The sequence below is a fragment of the Crinia signifera genome, chromosome 4 (genome assembly GCF_055691185.1).
Source record: "Crinia signifera chromosome 4, ASM5569118v1, whole genome shotgun sequence".
In the NCBI taxonomy this organism is placed as follows: domain Eukaryota; kingdom Metazoa; phylum Chordata; class Amphibia; order Anura; family Myobatrachidae; genus Crinia; species Crinia signifera.
Genome location: NC_139220.1, coordinates 156702681 through 156728519, shown reverse-complemented (window position 1 = coordinate 156728519; position 25839 = coordinate 156702681). Strand labels below are relative to the sequence as shown.

Here is a 25839-nt window from a genome sequence, read left to right as displayed (position 1 = left end):
CAATCTCTATCACAGACTAGTGCAGTAATGACCATATACAAGTAGTTTTAATAACTATTCTTAACTTTATTGATCTCATTAGGAAATTTCATATACTGTATAGAATGAATTTCAATATCAAAGTGCATTAAGTGGTCTACTGTATAAAATCAGATCGGTCATACAGGATATATAACGTAGTAATATGATAAAGCACACTTTATAATTGATAAACATAAAACCATCTCCAGTGGGGGATACTTATCTAAAAACCATCAAATCAAAGAATAAAAAAAACTAATTACTAATACCGGTATTCAAACACATCTGGGTAAATGGGGATATAGCCCAAAACACGATGTGATACAGCCCAAAACGCATGCAATAATCGCAGCGTGTATGGGTGCCTTTATTCTTTTAGTTTGAAGTCACTGGTGAGGTGCTTACTAGAGTGGCCAAGCTGTAGGAGTTAATGAGGATTTAGATGTGGACCATTGCAGCCATTGTATACTCCAGTGTTTCTAGTGAATGGTGCCCCCAAAAGAAACATGCTGCTATTTTACTTCAAAGCAACTCAGAAGAAAATGGTCAGTTTTGGATGATGTTATTTGTCTTTTTAAAGAAACCCTATCTATGTTTCCATCTTACTGCTGACTGTCTAATGAGTTCTAGTTGGGAATGACAGCTTGAATCTCCCTTTGAAATATTTTAGCGTGCAGTTGGGGACTTATTAATTGTCTGGGCATAGTGAGTTCAACATTTGTAGAGCAGCATAGCAGAGATCTTTTAAAAAGGGAATTGAAAATGGACGGTGCCGCTGTGGTTGTGGTGTTTGGCAGAGCAGAGAAGGCAGGAAGAAGACAGCTTTATAGGTGAGGATAAGGAGTTTCACCTGGATTCTGTAAGACACATGCAGCCAGTGTAGAAACAAGCAGATAGGTAAGCCAGAAGTGGGGAGATGTGACTGAAAAGGTGTCCCGAGGGGAGAAGAGAGAACTACTGGAGGCAATGAGAATTTTTTTTGTTTCTAACGTGAAAAATGATCTTGTTTTGGACTTGTTGCTTCAGCGCGAGAAGCAGAATTCGTGTGGCGTCAGTAAAGCAGAGGCAGTGGTTGATTTACTGAAGCTCCAAAAAAGTTGTGGTGTTGCCCATACAATGAAATAGTGAAATTATTGCTAGAATGTGTTACTATTCCGGAAGGTAAGCATGACACCTGATAGCTGACTGGAAGAACAAAGGAGAGGACCGTATTGTCAGTGGAGAGTGAGTAAAGGGGACCCTGGAGACCAGGAATATTTTTTCTCTTCTATTATAACTAAAATATATTAAGGTACATGCTTTTCAGTAGTTTATATTATTATTGGAATAATTTAGAATATAAGTAAAGTGTTGAATGCTTTCGTCCAGCATCTGTTCCCTTAACTGATTATAGTTGGCATAATGTACACAAATTTCATTGTCATGTGTTCGTTTAGTAGATTTTACTTGGTCGCACTGTGTGAAGCAGAAATAAATGAAAGTAGAGTAATTAAGTAGAGCAAAAAGACCATTGCATCACTATGGAAACCATTATTATGTCACAGGTGTTGCAGGGGAATTCCTTAGTGGCTGGTTTATCCTAATTTACCATAATATTTTGTGTTTATGAATATATTTTAAAGAGTATCCTAAATAACAATGATGTCTGATAAACTATAGTATCTCATGGCTCTTTAAATAATAGACTACATAAAAATGCATATCTCCCTCTATATTTGAATAATACAAAATAGTATATTTATTTATAGTGATGTGCATTGAAGTTATATGTTTTAAGTCCATTTACTGTTATAACATGGCACACTAGGCTTGGATTGCAGTCCCACGCACTGCTGCAGACTATAATGACGATAATGCATTCAGGAGATGGATGCTGTCTGAGTAAAACACAAACTAGAGATGTGATCTCTGTAGGAAGTGGTTTTCTGTTAAGAGCTTTTTCTATACTCTTTAACAGATAATATCACCATTTAGCTTGTTTTGAGAAAAGTTATTTAAATTACAACGTGATGTGAAGTAGTGACTGGAATGGGAATTGCCTGTTGCATCTACTGGTAGGGCCACCTGCAATTTTTTTATTGGAATGGTGAGGGAGTAATTCATAAAGGGACATTTTATTAGGAAAAAAAGTGTGTGTGTGTGATTCAAGATACTATGACAGTAGATCTCCCTCTATTGTATTGCTTCATTCATAGCCTAGGCCAAACTATAACTTTGGGTATGCAGAAAATGGCATTTTAGCTTAACTTCTCTCATCTGCATTTTAAGTGATATTCAGCAGTGGTTTGGATTCCAGAGTACCGGTCCAGATTCCGTCTCACCAGCCCTAGTGCCACCTGAACCAGTTGTTTACTGCACTTGCAGGGATGTGGACTGCAGATACAGGCAAACTACTGCGATCACAGCATACGCAGGTGTAAGCATCTGCTTCCATGGTGGGACGGAATGTGGCCATATGGCATACTGGCACTTCACCAATGATCCAAGAGGGCACTTCACCAATGATCCAATTTACACTATTCAGTAGCAGCCCTGTGCAGCAGGTGGCAGGAGAGAGTGGCCAGCCTGATGCACTTACAAAAGGTTGCTCTATGGATACAGTGTGCTGCTAGTCCCCTCCTCTCCCCTCCATTAATCGGTGCTGCTGGTCCCATGTCTCCTGTCCCGTGGCCACTGCATCCGTGCCAGGTGACTCTGCTCCTTTCACACTGCTGCGTTATCCTCACTTGGTGGCCTGACTCTCTTTATTGTGCTGCTGGTTCCCATCCTGCCGCTGTATCCCCGCCGGGTGGTGCGCCCCCTCCTGCTGGAGCCCTTGTATACTTGAAAAGTAGTGAGTGCTTTAGCCTACAAATGGCCTCTGTTCTGTGTGTCCTCCCTACCCTGTGTTCCTGCTGTAATTCTCCCTACCGTCACCCTCCCAGTCCCTGTGTCCCCGCTGTAAATCTTCCCGCTCTCGCTTTCCCTGTCCCTGAATTTTGGCTCATTCTGTTTTGCACAACATGAATTTTTACTCATGGCATGTGAATTATGGCTCATTCCTTGTGGCATAATGTAAATTTTGGATCATTCCCTGTGGCAGAATGTCGATTTTGGCTCATTTTTTGTGGCACAATGTGTAAGGAGCACTAGTGCTAGAGTAGTAGATGTGAAACTCGAAAGATTAGAATATTTTGTAAAAGTTAATTTATTTAAGTAATTCAAATTAAAAGGTGAAACGAATATATTTATATTATATAGACTTATTACATGCAAATTGAGATATTTTGAACCTTTATTTGTTATAATTTTTATGATTATGGCTTACAGCAGGGCTCAAAAAATTTGCTTTAAATCTAGAAGCCAGGTAGAAAGTTTACATGTCAGACAAACTAAAAATAGGGCCAATGCGCACCGAAGGCGCACACCAAAAATGTAAACCGTAATGCCTATTACAAATGTCACACACCCATTACATATTATGCCACATGTCATAATGCCCATTACACGTTATGCTACACACCGTAATACCTATTGCATATTGTTTCAGACGCCATAATGCCCATTATATACACCACTAACCGTAATGCCCATTACATGTTATACCAAACATCAGGGGTGCATCCATCAGCAGCCTCGGTACTTCTTTACTTTCACGGCGCCACTAGAAATCGCGGGCATCGCGGCCATTGAATGCACTAAAAATCGGGTGCGACGCGATGCCCGCGATTTCCCATAGTGAACAATGTTAAATTTCTCAATTGACCCGATTTTACTGTTTAATGCCTCAATTGACACGATTTTTCCATAGGAATCAATGTTAAATGGCCCACAGAGGCCAAATAGGCACCCTCAAGTGTGAAATGGCCCCCACAATTGTTAACGCCACCCCACGATCAACGTGAACCCGAAGCGTGGCGAGCGCAGCGGTACGCGTCCTACGACCTTTTCATACCCCCACTATCCACGTCGGCGTGGAGTTGAGAATAGAATAGTGTGGCGAGCGCAGCGAGCCACCGAGCCCGAAGCGTGGCGAGCGCAGCGAGCCCCGCGAGGGGACGCGGATACCTTCACAGGTAAACGCGTCCCTTCGCGGGCTTCACAGGTATCCTCGTCCGCTCGCCACGCTTCGGGCTCGGTGGCTCGCTGCGCTCGCCACACTATTCTATTCTCAACTCCACGCCGACGTGGATAGTGGGGGTATGAAAAGGTCGTAGGACGCGTACCGCCGCCCCTCGCGGGCTCGCTGCGCTCGCCACGCTTCGGGTTCACGTTGATCGTGGGGTGGTGTTAACAATTGTGGGGGCCATTTCACACTTCAGGGTGGCTATTTGGCCTCTGTGGGCCATTTAACATTGATTCCTATGGAAAAATCGTGTCAATTGAGGCATTGAACAGAAAAATCGGGTCAATTGAGAAATTTAACATTGGTCCCTATGGGAAATCGCGGGCATCGCGTCGCACCCGATTTTTTAGTGCATTCAATGCCCGCGATGACCGCGATATCCTATCTGTCCTATCTAGTGGCGCCGTGAAAGTACAGAAGTACCGCAGCCTCTTGTCCCCTTCCCAACCTAACTGTACCCCCTAACCAAGCAGCAGCGTCCTAACTGTGCACCCTCATCCAGTAGCAGTATCCTGACCCCCCCCCTCATTCACCCAGCAGCAGCATCCTAACCCCCCCCTCTCCTTCATTCACACAGCAGCAACATCCTAACCCCCCCCATTCACCCAGCAGCAGCATGGCTTGGCTGGCCTGGAAGTCTCAGCAGCAGTATAGTGGCAGGGACACATTTATTACTCAGCTGAGCAGCAGCCGCACGGCCCCAGTCAGGACACAGAGGCAGGTGAGCAGCGCCCGCCTCTCACCCACTGCTCGGCAGCATCCATTCAGACAGCATTGAAATCAGGTCCCGCCCTGTGGACAGTCACGTACAGCTCAAGCTGCTGCGCCAACAGATCCAGGCCCCGGTAAAACGTACCCACTCCCCCCACCTCTCGACAGCATTGAATACAACACAATAAACCAAGGCAGGTTTGTCCTGCTCTGCTTGGGCTACTTATGCTGGCTTCAGCTGTTTGCGGCCTATTGGAAAAGTTCAGGGCCGAATGGGGGGACTTGGGAGCGCTCAGCCATTTCTCTGTTCGGACATTCCTGTGTTTGGATGCCTGAACGGCCCTGATCCTCCCCGTTCATCGACGGGGAGGATCATGATGGGGGTGGTGACAGGGAGGAACTACAACCTGGGGAGGGTGGCGATCAATGACAGGGGGGGTGGTTGTGTGCCAGAGATAGCCCGCTGGAGGCACCACTTTCTTTACAGTGGCATGCACAAAAAAGCACAGCTCAGCCCGAGAAATTTTTGGCCATACCACCGAAGGGGTTAAAGGCCTATAAGGGTCAATTAAATGAAAAACATTTACAAAACTTTTGAGAATTGCATAAGCATAAACTTTCGCCAGGACGTCAGACAGGCCTTAAGACTAGTAACCTCAATCAAGAGTAAGTTTACTGCCAAAACAAAACATTCCCAGCACTAGAAATCTACCATTCTAGAAGTTTTTGTACTTTGTTGCATTGGGCAGCAAAGGTCTTTCTTATAGAATTAGTAGTTCCTCTTTAGGAACAGGTGTCACTTTTCACAGTGTAGGTGTTATGGGGCCCTGAGCTGAGAGGAGCCCATCTTCCCTGTCAAAAACATCTGTAGTATATACTTCACACTGCACATAAATACCGGGTCTCAAGCAGGTTTCCAGTGTGAAAGCAGGACAGACAGTAGCTATAAGACAGCGTAGTGCATATGTAATGAGACGCTCATTACATAAGTGCATATTTAATGAGCGCAGTGCATATGAGCATATCAATGAACCGCTCATCACATATGCGCATACGTAATGAGCGGTTTATTACAAACATAATAAAAATGCATAAAAACGGCTCTGAACCATGTAGGACTTTTTACTCGTTTGCAAATACAGGTTATTTGTAACCGGTAAATGCAGACTGGTGCTTTCACACTGCAGCTCTAACCGTTTTAAAAGGCTAAAAAATCGGCAATATACCGGTTAAGAGCTGCAGTGTGAAAGGGGTATAACTCTGTACTATTTACATACAACTCATAGAATCCATTAGATTTGCACTATATAGTCATTGCTGACCTGTCTATCTGGGTTTCGATTTGTGCTGTCACGAGAGCGCGCATCAGGAGGCAAGGTAAAAAAACTGTGCGATCTGCGTGCGATTTTGACTATATAGTTAAAAACTAATGTTAAATCTCACTGTGTGTACACAGCATTATGTGTGAGCAAATTACTTCCCTCATAAATTATCTTAGTCAAACTAATTAAATTAACAACATTTTACAGCATCTCAAGATAGAGAAAGCCATGCAAGAAGAAAGTTAGATCATTTATACCATCACCAATATCATCATTAAATACATTTTTGGGAATCAAACACATTAACATCTAAATCAATTATTTCTTCTAAACTAGTTCTTGATTAATGAAAAAAATGTTTTTACTTTTCTATGCGGTCGTTAAACTACAACGTGTTTGTGCCACCATTTTCTGTTCTAGGAAAGACAGTCCCACACCATTTTTTTGATCCCTGCATTTAATTGTACTTCAATTTAGTAATGGTAAATATTAAATATTAAGTTCAGAATGGGAAAACACTGTGAAAAGCCCATTTAGAGTTTCTGACTGCGAGCCAAGCGGTCCTCCTATGCCCCTGATGAAATCATTCTGACAAAACACGTTGGTTATCTTTCTTCATAAACTACTATATTCTGCAATGGATCTTGCATCTTATTTCGAATATGTGCTGACATTGGACACATGAAGAGTGATTTTACGTTTATTCTAATAATTATGTCATTGTCGGGTGGTACCATATTTATGGGTTAGTGCACTCTGATAATATCTTTAATATATATATATATATATATATATATATATATATATATATATATATATATATACAGTAATTATTTAACTAGGTAGTATATGTATAATAAAACGTGATCTCACTTTTAGCCATAAAATATAAGCATTTAGGCTGAAAAAATTCCATGAGGTGGGTCATTAAAAAATTCTCCCACCAATTACATGTAACAATGGCGGAGGATACTTCCATGAATGTATAAAAAGTATTTGCTGCTGTCCCGTTATAGAACCACATATGCCCAGTGTGTAATATACCAGGTAAGACTGTTCTCAATGCATGTTCTGACTCCACTCTGGGAGTCATTTTTCACAAGTGTGGATCCTTTTAATTTGACCTCTCCTGTAACTTAGTGGAGGGAGTGGAGTTGTGTTCATTTGGGTTATGAAAGGTCCCCGGCACTTAGCACTGTGCGTTACAATGGGCAGACCTCTGGCTTCTGCTAGTGGTGAGGGCGGCTGGTTTGCTTATTCTGTGTGTCACATAGTCAGCATTCCACAGGTCAGTATGGAGGGCAGCGTCTGTAGGATATCTCTAACGTGTTTTGCTCCACCGTGAGCTTTATCAAAGAGCTAAACCCATACAATGGTGCCAGTAAACTTGCAAGTGAATGAATAGGGGAGAAGGGACCCAAGAGGTCAGGGGATGCTTTTTTTTAACTAGAATACCTGGATTGGTCTCCCTAGCTGTTGCTTAGATTTGACATCCAGCTTGGTGCAAACTTTTGACCTAAACTGTATGAAAACCATATTTTGCGGTGTCAAAATTAACTTTAAATGATTTGAAATTAATGTTGCTGGGTTAATACTGTAAAAAAAAACTTATTATTTTACTTTAGCTATTTTTATCATAAAAACAAACAAACATGAGGGTGGTTTTTGCAAAACCAAGTCACAAAATCAAAACCGTAACATGGTGTCTAATCATAAGTTACTTTTTTTTAGAGTGTTTTCTTTTCATTTATGCTTGTTCTGATTGGTTGTTTTTTCTTCTTTGCATAGCAGCTGACAAGGAATCAGGTGACAATGCATGTGTTTTTATGTTATAAATCTGTCCTGTATGCATTATTAGCCATAATTAAAAGTTAGTATAATATTTTTTTAATTCTTATAAATACTTTATATGTTAAAGGATGTATGCCTACTGTTTTTATTTTGACTGTTGTAAGTGCAGTTAGTTTCATAGTACAGTTCTTTGCATTACAGCAGTTAGACTGTAATATTTTCAGGTAGTAAGTAAGATCTCTACTGAATTCTATAGTTAGTAAAAAAAATGTCCATTAAGTACAATCTGAACTACACAGTGTTGAATAATAACACAGCGTAAATTACGTAATACAGGTTGAGTATCCTGTATCCGGGCATCCCGTATCCGAATTGTTCCAAAAAACATTGTTTTTTAATTTTATTTTACCCCCCTAACCCTTTTTTTTATACTTCCCAAGTCCCCCGGCGTCCACGGCAGGCCTTCAGCATCCTCTCCGACGTCTCCAGTGGTCCCAGGAGTGCATTGCGCAAGTGCGACGTCACCGGCGCGCCTGGGAACTCGCGCAATACACTCCTGGGACCGCTGGAGACGCCGGAGATGAAGCTGTAGGCCTGCCATGGGCGCCAAGGAACCACCAGGGCACCACCAGGGGACAGGTAAGTATGTTTAAAAAAAAAAATTCCAAAATCCGGAAAAATCCCTTATCCAGAATGCTTGTGGTCCCGAGCATTTCGGATAAGGGATACTCAACATGTATTACTAATTTTTTTCGTGACACTTGTTTGTTGATATTTATGACTGAAATGCTTTACTTATAATGTGCTAACCCTACCAGTCAGTAAGGGGCGTGGGGGCTGTCCCCCAAAATCACGCACTGGCCGCTTTAGGGAAAATCCCCCCCAAAATTTTCCTCATAGAAATTTAGCTCTAACACATTGACCCCCGAAGGAAAATAATCCACCTCAAACACATTGTGTCTCACAGGAAAAAAAAAACAAATTCCAGCAACCTCCCACATAAAGACTGAACTGTTTGAAGCTCTAAGGCCATCCTTGCCCTCTTCCATTGGCACTGTGTGAGCCAGCTGGAGACAGTGGTTGCTGCTATGCTCAATCTGACTCTTGATTAGTTGAGTGTGCTGCCTTTCAAACCAACCCCCCTCCCCCATGCCTCTCTGGCATAGTTAGAATGGAGGCTGTTACATGTGACGGCTTCAGCTAGGTGTAGCTAACCAGCCTGGTCAAGTGTCTGTGGTCCTTCGCGTTCAGCGATTCAGATAACGGGGGAGGTTCTCTAAACAAAAAATTTGTTTTTTTACCGCATTTTGGGATGCTCTAGGAATCCCCCGCCTATGGGCTTCTAACGCGACCAACCACCGCCCCGACCCCCCCCCCTCACCTGTGACCTCCTCCTCCCTGCACTGTACATCCTCTTCTGGGTGCAGGGAGGAGTAGGAGAGCCAGCCCCCCCATGCAGCAGCAAAATTAGCCGGGTAAGAGAGGGAGCTGCCGGGACCCGCCGCTCATCACCGGGTCACCGCAAAAGACCGCTCTTAACACAAGAGCTGTCTTTTGTCATAATTATCGCATATGTTCCAGCATATGCGATAATTATGTTAGCGGTAGCCGGCACTAAGGGGACGCGGATGTTAGAGTATCCCCCCCAAAATCAGCATAACATTTGCTATATCTCTAAACGTGAATTCTACTTAATCTTCTTACATGTACAGTTCTCCCCATACATTAGTCTGACTTTTCCTGAATACAAGCCAGACCCAATTTCCCCTGAGCTCCCCGGGAGAGCTCACTAAGGATTTGACACTTGCTGTACCATTTTTTACATGGGATAAATCATGCATACAGATATTTTTACTTTTTAACAGAAAAAAAGACCGGTCTACATATTGCATGAAGAAAAAATGACTATTCAGGCCTACTTACCCTCTTTGCCAGATGAATAGCTCAAATAAAGTCTTTATAAAATTCATTGTCACTTTACTGTTGGGTCTGGACCTATCATATTTATTACCCATGATAAAGCATTAGGTGAAAGTATAGCCTATAGGCTTGATCAGGGCCCTTGCTTTTCAGAGTTTGGTATAATACTGTTGTTTGTCTGTCTCCATGCTGTATTGCCTGCTTTAACATTACATTAATCATACAGACATGGTGTTTTTCACATGGTTTAAGGCAAATACATAATAATAAGACCTTAAATGCTTTCCCTCTACGGAAAAAAAGATGTGTTAAAAATTATTGTAAAGAACATCTTTTGTGTAACAGGAAAACTGTGAATAGAAGGCAAAAAGAAAAATGCAGATATGGGGAGATCACTGTGCTGTAAAGATGCCGACTGCTGTACTAAAACATTTCAGAAAAGAGCCCTTGTCCTGTTCTGCAAATAATTGCCAGGAGTATAAAGGTCTTTTCTGAGCCATTCAGTTTTGGCCACAATGTTTACAGGAATTTATGCAATTCTAAGACATCAACTGTCTTGAATCGCTTTCATTTAATAGTTTGAAATGCATTTTCAAACAATAAGGGCAATCAGAACAAATACATAATGTACAGTACATGAAAATACAAAGGTTTGAGAAACAGACATGTACAAGGTCCAGAAGTCTGCCTCTGCTTCAGAAAGATCTGTTCAGGACAAGCTATTATTCCCATAGGAACTAAAAACATAGATTTCATACTACTGTGAAACAAAACTGAGCTCCTCATGGATCATATTTATACCCATACATTATTTGTTTGCTTGTTGTATACATTTAGCTGACTATCTTGTAGATCAGTGTTTCTCCCTTCCTCATCCCTAACAGTTTACATGTTCCAGCCCAAATAGAAGGTGCGCAGCTGTATGACCAACTGTCACATTTCAATGACCTACAGCTGATCTGGAAAAATAACTGGTTGGGGTCTTGAGGCTAAACCACATTTATAGACCCAGTAGCTGTACATTTGTTCTAGCAGGAATAAAGAAGAAAAGTATGCCCTATATCGGTGCACCAATAAAGATTTTTAAAATTTAACTTTTATTGTATTTATTTTAAGAACTGCGAGATAAAAAATACATATAACAACAAAACAAGGGTGGGATAACACTCTTAAAAACTAAGGTGGCAGGCAGATGTTTGTGATGGAACCTGTTAAATGTACTGATTCAACTTTGGAACAGTGTGCTCATGATTAAATGGGTTAAATTGGACCAAAAAATCAGGTATATGTGAGTAAGAGCGGGTATGACCTCTTTGGATTACTGCTCTATATTCCGCAACTTCACTAATGCCAGTCAAAGCATAATGTATAAATAGTGAAAATCAGAACGTGGATTGACATACACTTAATAGTATTCACAGCGTATGGGTGAAAATCACTCTATCTCCAACAGGAGAATCCTAATCTGAATCACTTAAAGATAAATTGGGGTACTGCACCATTAAATGAGAGAACTCCCATAGGCTGTGTGATGTGCCTGGTATGGGAGCCAAATTAGTTATGAGGTGCTGCCTCCAAGTTATTCACTGTGCTAGTCCAGTGGAGTCGCCTCCAAGTGGACCGTAGCTGGCTGCAGTGAACGCCCTTAAAAGGGCTATAGCGGCATAACACTGTTCAACAAATTCTATAATACATTAGTAAGAAAAATAACAAACAGGTGCAAACATCTGCCCGCACACCGCTAGCCGGCACGCGCTTCGCAGATTTTAGCTTCCTCAGGGCCAACCTGTCTGAGCGCAAGCAGGGTTTATATACCTATAGTAATGTGTAATGCTCCAATTACAATGCGTGTGGTCAGACGTGCCCCCACAGACTTTGGCGGGAAAAGTATTGTCCAATCAGGAGCCTCGTATGTGACGGACCCCTGTACGGTGTCCTGTAAGTGCTGGCTACTGTGTATCGTTGACATGGTTACGCTGTTTCCCAGAGTGTGAATACAGGCGCGCTCGTGACGTGTCTCTGCCCTGGTGATGCGTCTCGCGTCGTTGCCATGGTAACCCAGTTGGTTTACGCAATAGCGCGGGCGCAGCTATGACGCGCGTGTGTTCCGGTCCGATGGTGTGTAATTCATTGGACGTGACGTTGGATTGTGTATCATTAGCAAGGTAACCTGGCAGAGGCATGTCACGTGTCCGTGCTGGTCCTATCACACTTGGTTCCTGAGCATCAGGTTGTCATGGTGATCATTGGAAATAATAAATACGAGATTATCACTGTGGATTAGGAGACTGGTTCACATTTACTATTACCAGTGTGCTGATTATATGCCCATGTTTTCTTATCTGGTGAGGATCTCAGAATTAAATATCAGATTTCTTCGCAAGTTACGTTTAAAGGTTTGTTTGTGTGTATATATAAACATCGGGACATAGTCTTGTCTGGTGTGTGTAGGTCGAAAATACCTGTGCATTTTTTAGGGATAGCAGATACATACATACATACATAAATGTTTATAATTAAGGGGTATTGCTCATATTAGTGATATGATGTAAGATGTGTCACCATGGGTGAATGGTCCCCTGGTGAGACAAAAACATATGAGGGGTAACAAAAAAAAAAAAAAGGGGGGGGTGATAAATATAGGTGCCAACCAAAGAAAATCAACACAAACGTGACAAAAGGTGCAGTGACATACATTATGTGCTTAATACGAATAAATGGATAATGAAAATATATATAAATAAAATTTAATATAGATTTCTGAAGATATATAGTAAATAAGTGATAGATAATTTGGGAATTGTGGGAATTTTTAGATAAGTTGCCAATGAGTGTGACATGATGCAAAAGATATGTCAGTTCATCAATATTGGCGACCCCAAGAAAAATGAGAGATGGTGATAAATATGATCGAAAAAAAGGGTCGAAAAATGCAATGCTGTGGGCATTGGTACAGGTGATACACACGGGTGTCCCCGGGTATTTGAGTGTTAATAGGAGGTGATATCCATGTGTAAAAAGAGGAAAAGAAAGACATTTTTAGCTGAAAGAAGATCTGATCCAGAGTAGCACAGGTATTGGTGGTATGTTAGTAACCATCATGTGGTTCGTATTTGACATACATGTTTGGATGAAAAGAGATCGGACCCAGATTAACACAGGTATTAGTAGTGTGCTGGTACCATCATGTGGTTCATGTTTAACACACACGATGGATAAATAACACATGATAAAGAATGGTAGTTGTGGAAAGAGGGTTTTACAGAAACGCAGAGTAGCTATTTTCCTCGTTGAGGCCTCTAGGTGACATGGTGCCCATCATAAAAATTAGTCTGGTTTCTTGTCTCAACAATTCAGAGTCCAAGTCCCCTCTTCTAATCCCCATGTTGACTCTCAGCATGCCAAATACTTTCAAACCAGTTGTTTTACTCTGGTGGTATTTCAGGAAATGGCGTGCAACAGGGGTGAGCATTTTCATGGCCTGTCTGTCTCTCTCTGCGTTCTTGATACTGGAGATGTGCTCCAGTACTCTCTTTTTAAGGGGCCTGATGGTCTTCCCTATATATGTCTTTCCACAAGGACATTCTAAGTTGTAAATGATCCCTGCTGTATCGCAGGTAATATATTCTTTGATCTTCCAGGTATGGTTGTATTTATCAACATACTGTTGTTTTTGAACCATGAACATACATGCTTTGCATGATCCACACTTGTAAGATCCCAATCTCTGGGGTGGACGTTTTTTGATTTTATCCAGATGACTATGGACAAGGGTGTCCCGGAGGTTGCAACTCCTGCGCCAGCTCATTTGGACTCATGCTCAACCAGAACTCTCTTAATTTACATCTAACTTACGAGATAAGTCAGAAGGAGGTAAACTATTTGGACCTCCACATTACCATCGAAGAGGATGGATCCCTTCACACTGACTTATACAGAAAACCAACTTCGACCAACTCTCTGCTACACAACTCCAGCTCCCATTTTCCCCCAGTCATCAGAGGACTCCCTAAGGGAGAATTCCTGAGAATAAAACGAAACTGCTCAGATGAGAATACTTACACTCAGAGCCAAAGAATTAAGCAATCGCCTATCAGAAAGAGGCTACAGCAAAAGGAGTATTAAGAGAGCATACAATGAAGCCAAAACCTATGACAGGGAACGACTCCTCATACCACGACAGAAAGCCAATACTATTTCCAATGAACCTGTGAGATTCATTGGAACCTACTGTAAAGAGTGGCAATCTATCCAGAGCATCCTTAATGGTCACCTTGATGTGCTAAGAACTGACCATGATTTGGCCGACACACTCGGTGACAAAGTCCAAATGAGCTGGTGCAGGAGTCGCAACCTCCGGGACACCCTTGTCCATAGTCATCTGGATAAAATCAAAAAACGTCCACCCCAGAGCGTCCACCCCAGAGATTGGGATCTTACAAGTGTGGATCATGCAAAGCATGTATGTTCATGGTTCAAAAACAACAGTATGTTGATAAATTCAACCATACCTGGAAGATCAAAGAATATATTACCTGCGATACAGCAGGGATCATTTACAACTTAGAATGTCCTTGTGGAAAGACATATATAGGGAAGACCATCAGGCCCCTTAAAAAGAGAGTACTGGAGCACATCTCCAGTATCAAGAACGCAGAGAGAGACAGACAGGCCATGAAAATGCTCACCCCTGTTGCACGCCATTTCCTGAAATACCACCAGAGTAAAACAACTGGTTTGAAAGTATTTGGCATGCTGAGAGTCTACATGGGGATTAGAAGAGGGGACTTGGACTTTGAATTGTTGAGACAAGAAACCAGACTAATTTTTATGATGGGCACCATGTCACCTAGAGGCCTCAACGAGGAAAATAGCTACTCTGCGTTTCTGTAAAACCCTCTTTCCACAACTACCATTCTTTATCATGTGTTATTTATCCATCGTGTGTGTTAAACATGAACCACATGATGGTACCAGCACACTACTAATACCTGTGTTAATCTGGGTCCGATCTCTTTTCATCCAAACATGTATGTCAAATACGAACCACATGATGGTTACTAACATACCACCAATACCTGTGCTACTCTGGATCAGATCTTCTTTCAGCTAAAAATGTCTTTCTTTTCCTCTTTTTACACATGGATATCACCTCCTATTAACACTCAAATACCCGGGGACACCCGTGTGTATCACCTGTACAATGCCCACAGCATTGCATTTTTCAACCCTTTTTTTCGATCATATTTATCACCATCTCTCATTTTTCTTGGGGTCGCCAATATTGATGAACTGACATATCTTTTGCATCATGTCACACTCATTGGCAACTTATCTAAAAATTCCCACAATTCCCAAATTATCTATCACTTATTTACTATATATCTTCAGAAATCTATATTAAATTTTATTTATATATATTTTCATTATCCATTTATTCGTATTAAGCACATAATGTATGTCACTGCACCTTTTGTCACGTTTGTGTTGATTTTCTTTGGTTGGCACCTATATTTATCACCCCTCCCCCCCCCTTTTTTTTTTTTTTTGTTACCCCTCATATGTTTTTGTCTCACCAGGGGACCATTCACCCATGGTGACACATCTTACATCATATCACTAATATGAGCAATACCCCTTAATTATAAACATTTATGTATGTATGTATGTATCTGCTATCCCTAAAAAATGCACAGGTATTTTCGACCTACACACACCAGACAAGACTATGTCCCGATGTATATATATATATATATATATACACACACAAACCTTTAAACGTAACTTGCAAAGAAATCTGATATTTAATTCTGAGATCCTCACCAGATAAGAAAACATGGGCATATAATCAGCACACTGGCAATAGTAAATGTGAACCAGTCTCCTAATCCACAGTGATAATCTCGTATTTATTATTTCCAATGATCACCATGACAACCTGATGCTCAGGAACCAAGTGTGATAGGACCAGCACGGACACGTGACATGCCTCTGCCAGGTTACCTTGCCAACGATACACAATCCAACGTCACGTCCAATGAATTACACACCATCGGACCGGAACACACACGCGTCATAGCTGCGCCCGCGCTATTGCGTAAACCAACTGGGTTACCATGGCAACAACGCGAGACGCATCACCAGGGCAGAGACACGTCACGAGCGCGCTCGTATTCACACGCTGGGAAACAGCGTAACCATGTCAACGATACACAGTAGCCAGCACTTACAGGACACCGTACAGGGGTCCGTCACATACGAGGCTCCTGATTGGACAATACTTTTCCCGCCAAAGTCTGTGGGGGCACGTCTGACCACACGCATTGTAATTGGAGCATTACACATTACTATAGGTATATAAACCCTGCTTGCGCTCAGACAGGTTGGCCCTGAGGAAGCTAAAATCTGCGAAGCGCGTGCCGGCTAGCGGTGTGCGGGCAGATGTTTGCACCTGTTTGTTATTTTTCTTACTAATGTATTATAGAATTTGTTGAACAGTGTTATGCCGCTATAGCCCTTTTAAGGGCGTTCACTGCAGCCAGCTACGGTCCACTTGGAGGCGACTCCACTGGACTAGCACAGTGAGTAACTTGGAGGCAGCACCTCATAACTAATTTGGCTCCCATACCAGGCACATCACACAGCCTATGGGAGTTCTCTCATTTAATGGTGCAGTACCCCAATTTATCTTTAAGTGATTCAGATTAGGGTTCTCCTGTTGGACATAGAGTGATTTTCACCCATACGCTGTGAATACTATTAAGTGTATGTCAATCCACGTTCTGATTTTCACTATTTAACGATATACATTATGCTTTGACTGGCATTAGTGAAGTTGCGGAATATAGAGCAGTAATCCAAAGAGGTCATACCCGCTCTTACTCATATATACCTGATTTTTTGGTCCAATTTAACCCATTTAATCATGAGCACACTGTTCCAAAGTTGAATCAGTACATATAACAGGTTCCATCACAAACATCTGCCTGCCACCTTCGTTTTTAAGAGTGTTATCCCACCCTTGTTTTGTTGTTATATGTATTTTTTATCTCGCAGTTCTTAAAATAAATACAATAAAAGTTAAATTTTAAAAATCTTTAGTGGTGCACCGATATAGGACATACTTTTCTTCTTTATTCCTGTCCAACTCTTATGTCCGAGGTAGCACACCCCCATTCGTGTTACTGATTACTCCAGTTCATATTCCAACACTGAGGGGGTCCTCCAAATGTATTATCTGTCTTGTGCGACCTACCACAAACCGCCATTTGTTCTAGCATCCTGATTATATATTTGATATGTGCTTGTATGAAATTTCAAATTCCACACTTCCAATTAATTCCATAGCATGTTTAAAAATTACAAATAGTAGTTACCAACCTAAAATATCAATCACTGTTGAGAACATGACAATCAAACCTACTCCAAATGCTTACTGCTTAGGTGTCATTCATGACTATGAACTGTCCTTTGTTCCCCACATTTAATCTGTCTTAAATAATGCTACAGTACATACATCTAAAAACATATCCAAAATCTGACCATACTATACACAAGAAACTGCTAAAACTCGTATCCATTCTCTCATCATCTCCCGCATTGATTATTGCAGTAGTCTCATCACTGGGCTTCCCCAATACAGACTCTCACTCACTAATACAATCCATCATAAATGCAGCTGCAAGGCTAATCTTTGTCATCAGCAGTTCACACCTGCAAAACTGCTCGGTCTGCACCTCCATTGGATCCTTCTATTCGAACATATTCAATTCAATATAATATCATATAACTTACAAGGTCATAGGCCTACTACACCATCGTACATCTCTTATTCACACTTATTATTTGCTCCTTCTCACGATTGCAGGACTTTCTTTGGGCTGCACTCACTCTGTGGAATGCCCTCACACGCACAATAACAGTCTCCTCTAGTCTCCAAACCTTCAAGTGTTCCCTGAAAACTCACCTCTTCAGGAAAGCTTATCAATTTCCGCAACAACCCACATAACCTTAATAAACCATCCTAAGAAATGACATCCCCACTGAACAGGCCAAGGATATCTTATTTTTTATTTTGTTTCTTGCTTTCCCATCATCCTGACCCCTGGCCAACATTACTAGGTCACCATATCATTCAGCCCCTGAAAACCTTTGCAATCCGGTGGACCATTATGTAATAGATAACACCAGTCTTTGCGTATGAATGCTCATTTCTTATAGATTGTAAAGAGCAGGGCCTTCCTAGCGTTTTGACTGCCTGTACCTACCTAGTTTGTTGTATCACTGTTCTTTCCAATTGTAAAGCACTACTGTTAATAAATAAAAATAAATAACTGTTTTGAAAGATGTATGCCAGTGAATCGGGAAAGCTGAGCTTTTGCCACTGTTGTGTGATCTCTGTAACCCTTCAGAGATCACAATTTTTTCACTTTTTAATGCAACTATAACATAAGGCTTCTTTCCTTAAAATAAAATAAAGTAAAATAAATTATGCAATCTATCCTAGATTAGTAGCCTAACAATGAAAACTAATCAACACCTAGTATTACTAAATCTGTCCACTATTATTCTTGTTTCAGTTGACTTTTTTGAAAAAGCATGAAGAGGAGTTTGGCTTCTCACTTGAGCCAATTTTCATTATTTTACTTGAAAAAACAAAAATACACCCATGGTCCAGAGCTAGGAGATAGAACAAATTGTAGCATTATTAAATACCGAAAAATCCTTGTGGCCGGTGATATACTCCCTTGCCATTAACCTGGATGTTCTCTGTTCATAAAGAAGTATTTTTGGAATTCAATCTAATAGAATAAACCATTGTTGTTCAGGTGGTAGGTGGAGTTTTGGAAAGGAATGAGGTGTGTACGTACAGTATGGTCTTCTTAAATGACCTTGGAGTAAATTGGCCATTTCTAATACACTGTATGCTACAGCTCTTACATAGTGCTTGTGTTTAAGCTTATTGTCCCGTGTCCTACATGGTGTTTTACAGATCATTGAGAATTGGAAATTACTTTTGTATTATTGTCCATCATTTATTTTCCTCTTTCTTGGATTTATTCAATTCCACTGCAATAGATACAATTAAATAATATAAATACAAAGAATAATGATATTGATGTGACAACCCCTAGTGTAATACTGTATACGTATTTTATGTTGTACTCAATGTGAATAATTTAAGTATAGTAGACATCAGAGAATGCTGTCCTAATATTTTAAGGTTTCATTTTGCAGACCTGGAAATACAGTTTGCACAACTTACAAGTGTGCACATGCATATAAATATTTGTATGTTATTTTTCAGAAATGAAATTTAAGAAAATAGGCAATAGTCAAGTTTGTATCAACCTTAAAATGGGAAAAAAATAGGGTCTATATGTGCAGCAGAAATAAGCTCTTCACACTCTCCCATGGAGCTTCTCACAGCTTTGTCACATTAGGAGAAGAGGTTCAGTGGTGAAATTTCAGATTTCTCTTGCAGTGCCCCTGATTACTGTAAATATAATTTACAGAGCATGTGTATTGTCATTTAGTGATTGCAGCAAATGTATTTAATTCCTCTGATGGGTGTTTTGCTGTGATAAAGGGGCTGGTGATAGCTCACCAGTGAATCAGCTCTTAACTGTCAAGTTACAGTCGGCCTTTGAAAAATGGCAATTAAGAGCTCATTGGCTGGTGCGTTATCACCAGCCACTTTATCGCTTTACCAGTTTTAATAAATCTGCCACAGACCGATATAGTGCCTGTCTCTGGAACAATAAATTGCCTGGTTTATAGCTGTATACATATACTCATCCCCACATTAGCTTGTCATAACTATGATTTAGTTCCAAGCTGACTTGTTATGAGTTATTGCACATGTAAAACACCACCGGCACTAGGTATGCATAACGGCAGTCAATGTGTATAGTGCATCACACTTACTTTCCTCCGGCTGGTCATGGGTAAGGCACAGGTACCAGGGGGTCCCCTGAATAATCAGGAGTTTAATTACGGTTGTATTGTGAGGAAGGACTACAGGTATCAGTGCAGCGCAGAAAGAATTGGGTGCCAGGCCATCTCATAAAACAGTAATAAACAGTTTATTGAACATATAGCAGGGATATAGCAGGGATCACTTCTGAACACTCTCCTCCAGCACAAAGCATAATGCTTACATCAGGTCACGTATCACGCTAACTCCTCCAGCACATTAATCATATCGGTTACATCAAGGCACCTCCTCCAGCACATCACTTAATTGCAGTGGCATAAATATGGCGAACAGCAGTTCATACCAGGGCATCCTGGGATCAGTAGTGCTACACATAACAGGTTACTATGTCTCTCATACATAACAAGAACTCTTGTCAATGGGGGCTTCTACCACTCACCCAGATTCATCCTCTCCTGAGACTCACACCTGGCACTCTTCTAGGGCACCTCTACAGGTGGGCATCACCCTCTCATTGGACTCTGAGTACTGCTGCTCTCACACTGTGATCTCTCTCTCTGTCAGGTGCCTTGCTCTGGGACTGGCAGCACTCCCCACATGTGCTGTGAGGGGCTCTCACTGAGGCTGCATTCTTCTCATATTTCTCTGCAGAAAAGCACCCACATGTGCTGCTGCTCTCTAAATAGAAGGGGTGCAACTCATGACTACTGTTTCCAAAGCTGGGGACCATTGAAATGACAGCTAGCCAATCCATGGTCACAGCCAAGATGCATCCTTCTCCTAGCTTTTCCTCCTAACTTGTGCTGAATCTGCTACTTTCTAACTTACACTTCCTGTCTTCCCCCTCTGAAGGAGGCTTGCATGTGATCAATGCCTGATCTCCAAATTTCTCCCAATCAGTGCACAGGAAATAGCCCTACTGGCTCGACAGCCTGTTTCGGTGTGTTACCACCTTTTTCAAGTGCTCTTGAAAAAGGTGGTAACACACCGAAACAGGCTGTCGAGCCGGTTGGTTATGAGACCAGCGTGGAGTTCCCCGGGTAGCATGCTGTTGTCCCGCTAAGGATAAGTGACCCACTGCTTTACTCAAAAAACTTTTTTGTAATATGTTGCCATGTGTTTTAAAGATCTGTCTGAAAGAAGACTTTTTTTCTGAAATACATCTTTGAAATCTTACTATTGGTGTGCAGATGTCGTTTCTCTGAAAGGGGAATACTATGAATATCTAATTTATTATGGGATCTGGCACCCAGCCAATGAATATGGAAGTGGAGTGCGGTTTTTCTCTGTGCATCTATATATATATATATATATATATATATATATATATATATATATATATACTAGACAGACTCTTGGCGTGCGGCACTCGGAAATATGACGTGTAGACAGGGTCTCAGCAACGTTTCAGTTTATTAAAACTGTTTTCAAGCTAACATGTGTACAAATAGTGACTTACCTAAATACCGTTGCATGCTACCTCTTCCCGGCGAAGGAGCCCGCCTCCGGAGCGCGTTGCCAGTCGGCGTCGCAGCCGCCACTGCCGATGACGTCACCCCGTCAGCCCGGCTTCTCCGTCTGGAGCGGTGATCCAGTTGCTAAGCAACTGGACGCTGCAAGTACAAAACATATATTTAAACTAAACGAACAATACAAAAAAAGGAAAAAAATGTGCATATACAAATACAAGCAAAATCGAATGGACACAACACATTATTCCTATCAGTACAGTAATAGAGTTTCGAAGCCTTTCAACATTCAATTATTGTCTAAAGCAACCATAGGAGATCTGTTCATTCAGACCTTTAGGATGAATGGTGTCGAGTCTGGCGATCCAACGGCTCTCACATTGTATTAATTTGAGGGCACGATTCCCACCTCTAATGGAAAATGGAATAGTATCGATAATACGGTATCTTAAACTATTGAGGGGGTGCTTGAGGAGGGCGAAGTGACGGGCTACGGGCTTGTCACTAGTACCAGAAATTAAAGCTTGGCGGATATCAGACCTATGAGCCGCCATTCTACCTTTGAATTTCTGTTCCGTTTTACTGATGTACATTAGTCCGCACGGACACAGAATTTGGTAAACTACGTACGTGGAATCGCAATTGAACTGGTGTCTTATCTTGTAAGTGTGGCCAGAGTGTGGGTGTTGGAAAGTGTCACCTGTCAACATGAATTGACAGGCTACACACCCGCATTTACTGCAACCTAGACGTTTGGGGGGGAGGAAAGATATAAATTCTTTAGGATTTTTAAGCTTGGCGACGTCTGTTTTTACTAGCCATGATCTAAGATTACGGCCTCTGGAGTAGCAAGGCATAACTCTGGTGGTTGATAACCCTAAATTGGGGTCAGAGGCTATTATTGGCCAATGTTTCTTTACAATGGTTTGAACTTTAGCAGATTGGGTGTTGAATTTATTGACCCAAGGCATAATCTCAGTAGATTGTTTGTTTTTATTAGAGGATGTCAGGAGTTTGTTGCGTTCTAATGCAAGGGCTTTAGTTTTAGCTTCTTCTAACAGTCTGGGTGAGTAACCTCGTTGTAATAATCTGTCGATTAACTCATCAATTTGTGCTATGGCCATTGGCGTGTTGCTATTGATGCGTCTAATACGGACCATCTGCGAAAATGGCAATCCTCGGATGAGAGAGGGGGGGTGACAGCTAGTGGCCTGCAACAATAAATTACGGTCGGTCGGTTTGGTATAGACCGTGGTATTCAATGTACCGTTATGTACATTCACCTTGACATCCAAGAAATTCATAACTGATTGGTCCATAGTGTACGTGAATACTATGGGACCGCCTTTGTCATGGTATTCCTTTAACAGCTGTTCAAATACATTTTTGGGGCCTCTCCAGATCATGAACAGATCGTCTATATATCTGCTAAATGAAACTGTGTTGTCTACAGCTATTGTATTGCGATACAATAATTCTTCTTCAATCATATACATCACTATATTAGCATAGCACGGAGCTGCGCTCGATCCCATCGCGCAGCCCCGTGCTTGCAAGAAGAACTTGTTATCATAAACAAAGAAATTGTTAAATAGAATTAATCTGAACATTTTGATAATAATGTCAATTTGACTCCCTGTAAAAAGATTTTTTGTGAGAAGGAATTTCTTAACAGCCTCCAGCCCAAATTCATGGGGGATGGAGGTGTATAAGCTGACTACATCTATACCAATAAGCCAGCAATCTTGAGGTATGGTTTTAATATCAGATAGTCTTAAAAGGAACTGTCCTGTGTCCTTAAGGTAACTTGGTTCAGCAGAGATGAGCGGCTGTAGTAGAGAGTCCAGCAGGGTGGCAACTGGTTGGAATAAGGATCCTGTGGCCGCAATTATGGGCCTACCCGGCGGATTGGCACTGTCCTTGTGTATTTTTGGAATGGTGTAGTACAACGGTACTACAGGAAATGCTGGCACCAATGATGTCATCCATTCCTCCGAATACTATATATAAATAAATACTCACATAAATGTGGGCTATGCAGAAGTGGCTGTAAGCATGTCTTGGACCTAGTATGAAGGTGCTAGTGCACACTGATGATAGTAGCAACCCAGGTGCATCTTGTTATGCAGACATCTCTTCATATGGGTGATGCATGCATTGGGGTGGGATCATATTTGCAGTCCTCTACTTCAGCTTTTCCATCTGGCATTGAATGTCTACTTCACTGCATTATGGAGATTAGAGATTCTGCCCTTTTTCCCCAAATACTGTATCTGTATAACTACATATGGAAGCGGATAACGTTCACTGCTCTCATTAGTTTTCCACTTTTACCAGCTTCAAGCTGGGTGCAAAAAATCATGCTGAAAAGGTATTCAATTTTTGTGATGAAAAAATTAACGTCAGCTGGGACACCCACAAGAATACTTCTGAAAAGTGAGATCCATCAATGGACAGATCAGTAATTATGTGCTAATAATCTTAGTCTTTGAGGGGTATCCAATTAGCTGTGTTAATTAACCGCTGCAAGTGAATTTGTACCAGACTATCCTATTGTCCCCAAAAAGGCAGGGCGAGTCGAAGCTTATCAGGGATTTTATTGGGATCTGCCACATGCAGGCAAAACAAAATCCCTGAAAAGTCCTGACTTTTCATTGATGCAATAATGGATTTTTACTTCAAGTTAACCTAATAGGATTACCCTGAACAAATATCAGTGAAACATAGGGAAAAACTTCAGTACATTTTTGCTGATAATTGGGTACCCCTCTATGTATGGATACCTGATCCTGTTACAGTATGTACAGTACTTTATGTACAGTACGTATGCACATGCACAGTATGTTGAAATCTACAAGGTCTGTCTGTATTTTCAAATATATGCAACTTAATCAGCCACATTGTTTCTAGCCTGATGACATATAATGTAGACACAGTGATAAATGTTGATTACTACTCTATAAAAAAGACAACTTTATTGTATGAATGATGCATATAAATGAATGTTTGCTATGCCACAGCATAATGAAGAGTTTTCTCATTAGTTTTAGGGACATTCTAATAGATGTAAAGACTATTTTTCTTCCATTGACTACCTTTGTCATTTACCAATCAGAGTCTATGAATCAAGAAGATCCTTCCAAAAAATTACGAGATGTGCTTCACCTAGCTGAACTGTGTATTGAAGTATTACAGCAAAATGAGGAGCATCACTCTGAGGTAAGACAATGTAACTCTTTTTTTTTTTTTCTTGTTAAATACATTTTTAATAATTATCAAGTGTAAAGGTCCATACACAAGAGCGATTTGTGCCTATTTTTTAAGTGATCTGTCTAGATCACGTAGAAATTAAATGTAAGTAGCTCTGTGTGTATGCCCCATAGCGATGGCACATGCGCAGTCCCGTGCGTCGCCATCACCCAGTCAGGAAAAATATAGTTCGATTGCTAAAGTGTTGGGGATGTCTGCAGAGCTCTAATGAGCAGCAGGCACAGCACTGTCATCCATCCCTCAGGTGGACTAGCGGTGTCACCAACTGAGGAACTACGGCACTGTCCTCTGCAAACTTTGCGGGGCTCCTGGGCTATGAGTGTTTCTGCCATTGAGAGAGTGAGCTGCAAGGAATCAAGCACACTGGGCTGCAGGTAACTATCAGCAATGAGTATACATAGGTGTGCATGGGTGCTTCTAGGCACTTGTACACAGGTGTTGAATATAGGGGTGAATGGGTGCTGGCTGTCACTGCTTGGTCTTCATTACTGTCAGGGTGCTCATACTTCATTGAAGTGTGTACTACGTCCCTGATTATGTTGTAGCCCGCAGTTGTGTCACTGTAAAGTCCATGACACACGTTGAGATGTGTTTCACCCCCCCCGTGCTTAAGAGATCTAAGGTAGGTATACTTTCCAGATCACTTAGCACAAAAGGCAGCACACATAATCTCAGATCATCTCTGGAATGTTTACAGTGATCATAGATACAATAATTTTTTTGTTGTTCTACACTATCGGACATGCTGGGTCATTAGGCTGCGCATTAGTGATTTTCATTCCAGTTAAGACTCCTCCAGATCCTGGGAAATTGTAAGATATGTACAGATGGCGCCGCTCTCACCAGAGTGGCTCCCATCACACCATCCTTCCCTCTGCTCCAGAAATATGCTTGCACACCCCATTCTCTGCAATGGACATGTGAGCCTGGGAGAGTCTTGCTCGTCCATGTCCTGTCCTCGTCCGCCAGATCGCCATCCGCCATAAACTTGCAGATAGAGGTCTGGCGGCAACGCTGAAAGCAGCCCCATCTGTAGCCTATAGGGTATGGAGCCAAGTTCCAGAGTACTTTGCAGTTTGGTATATCTCATAATGTAGCAGTCCCATATGAATCCTACTGTATGGGGGCACCTTTTGCAGTAGAAAAATGGGGAACTACAGCAGATATCTGTGCTGTAGAATCCCTGTAATACATCCAGGGGATGCTTACATGTTGTGGGTAAAAATCATTAACATTCTTTTTGGGGGAATTTTCCACAAAATTTGTTTAATCACTATACCCCTAAATGTTAGC

At 41.5% G+C, this 25839-nt stretch overlaps 1 protein-coding gene across 10 annotated transcripts in view; it reads left to right on the top strand.

Annotated features, from left to right (window-relative positions):
- The window catches only part of CADPS2 (calcium dependent secretion activator 2), a 547338-nt gene that overhangs the window by 322285 nt on the left and 199214 nt on the right, over window positions 1-25839 (top strand). For 5 of the 10 annotated variants that reach the window (XM_083182837.1, XM_083182842.1, XM_083182841.1 and 2 more), the window contains exons 17-18: window positions 7948-7965; window positions 24392-24495. In XM_083182837.1, the coding sequence (XP_083038963.1) occupies window positions 7948-7965; window positions 24392-24495 (122 nt within the window). The remainder of the gene's footprint in view (window positions 1-7947; window positions 7966-24391; window positions 24496-25839) is intronic. The other 5 variants (XM_083182844.1, XM_083182843.1, XM_083182846.1 and 2 more) reach the window with 2 other exon arrangements.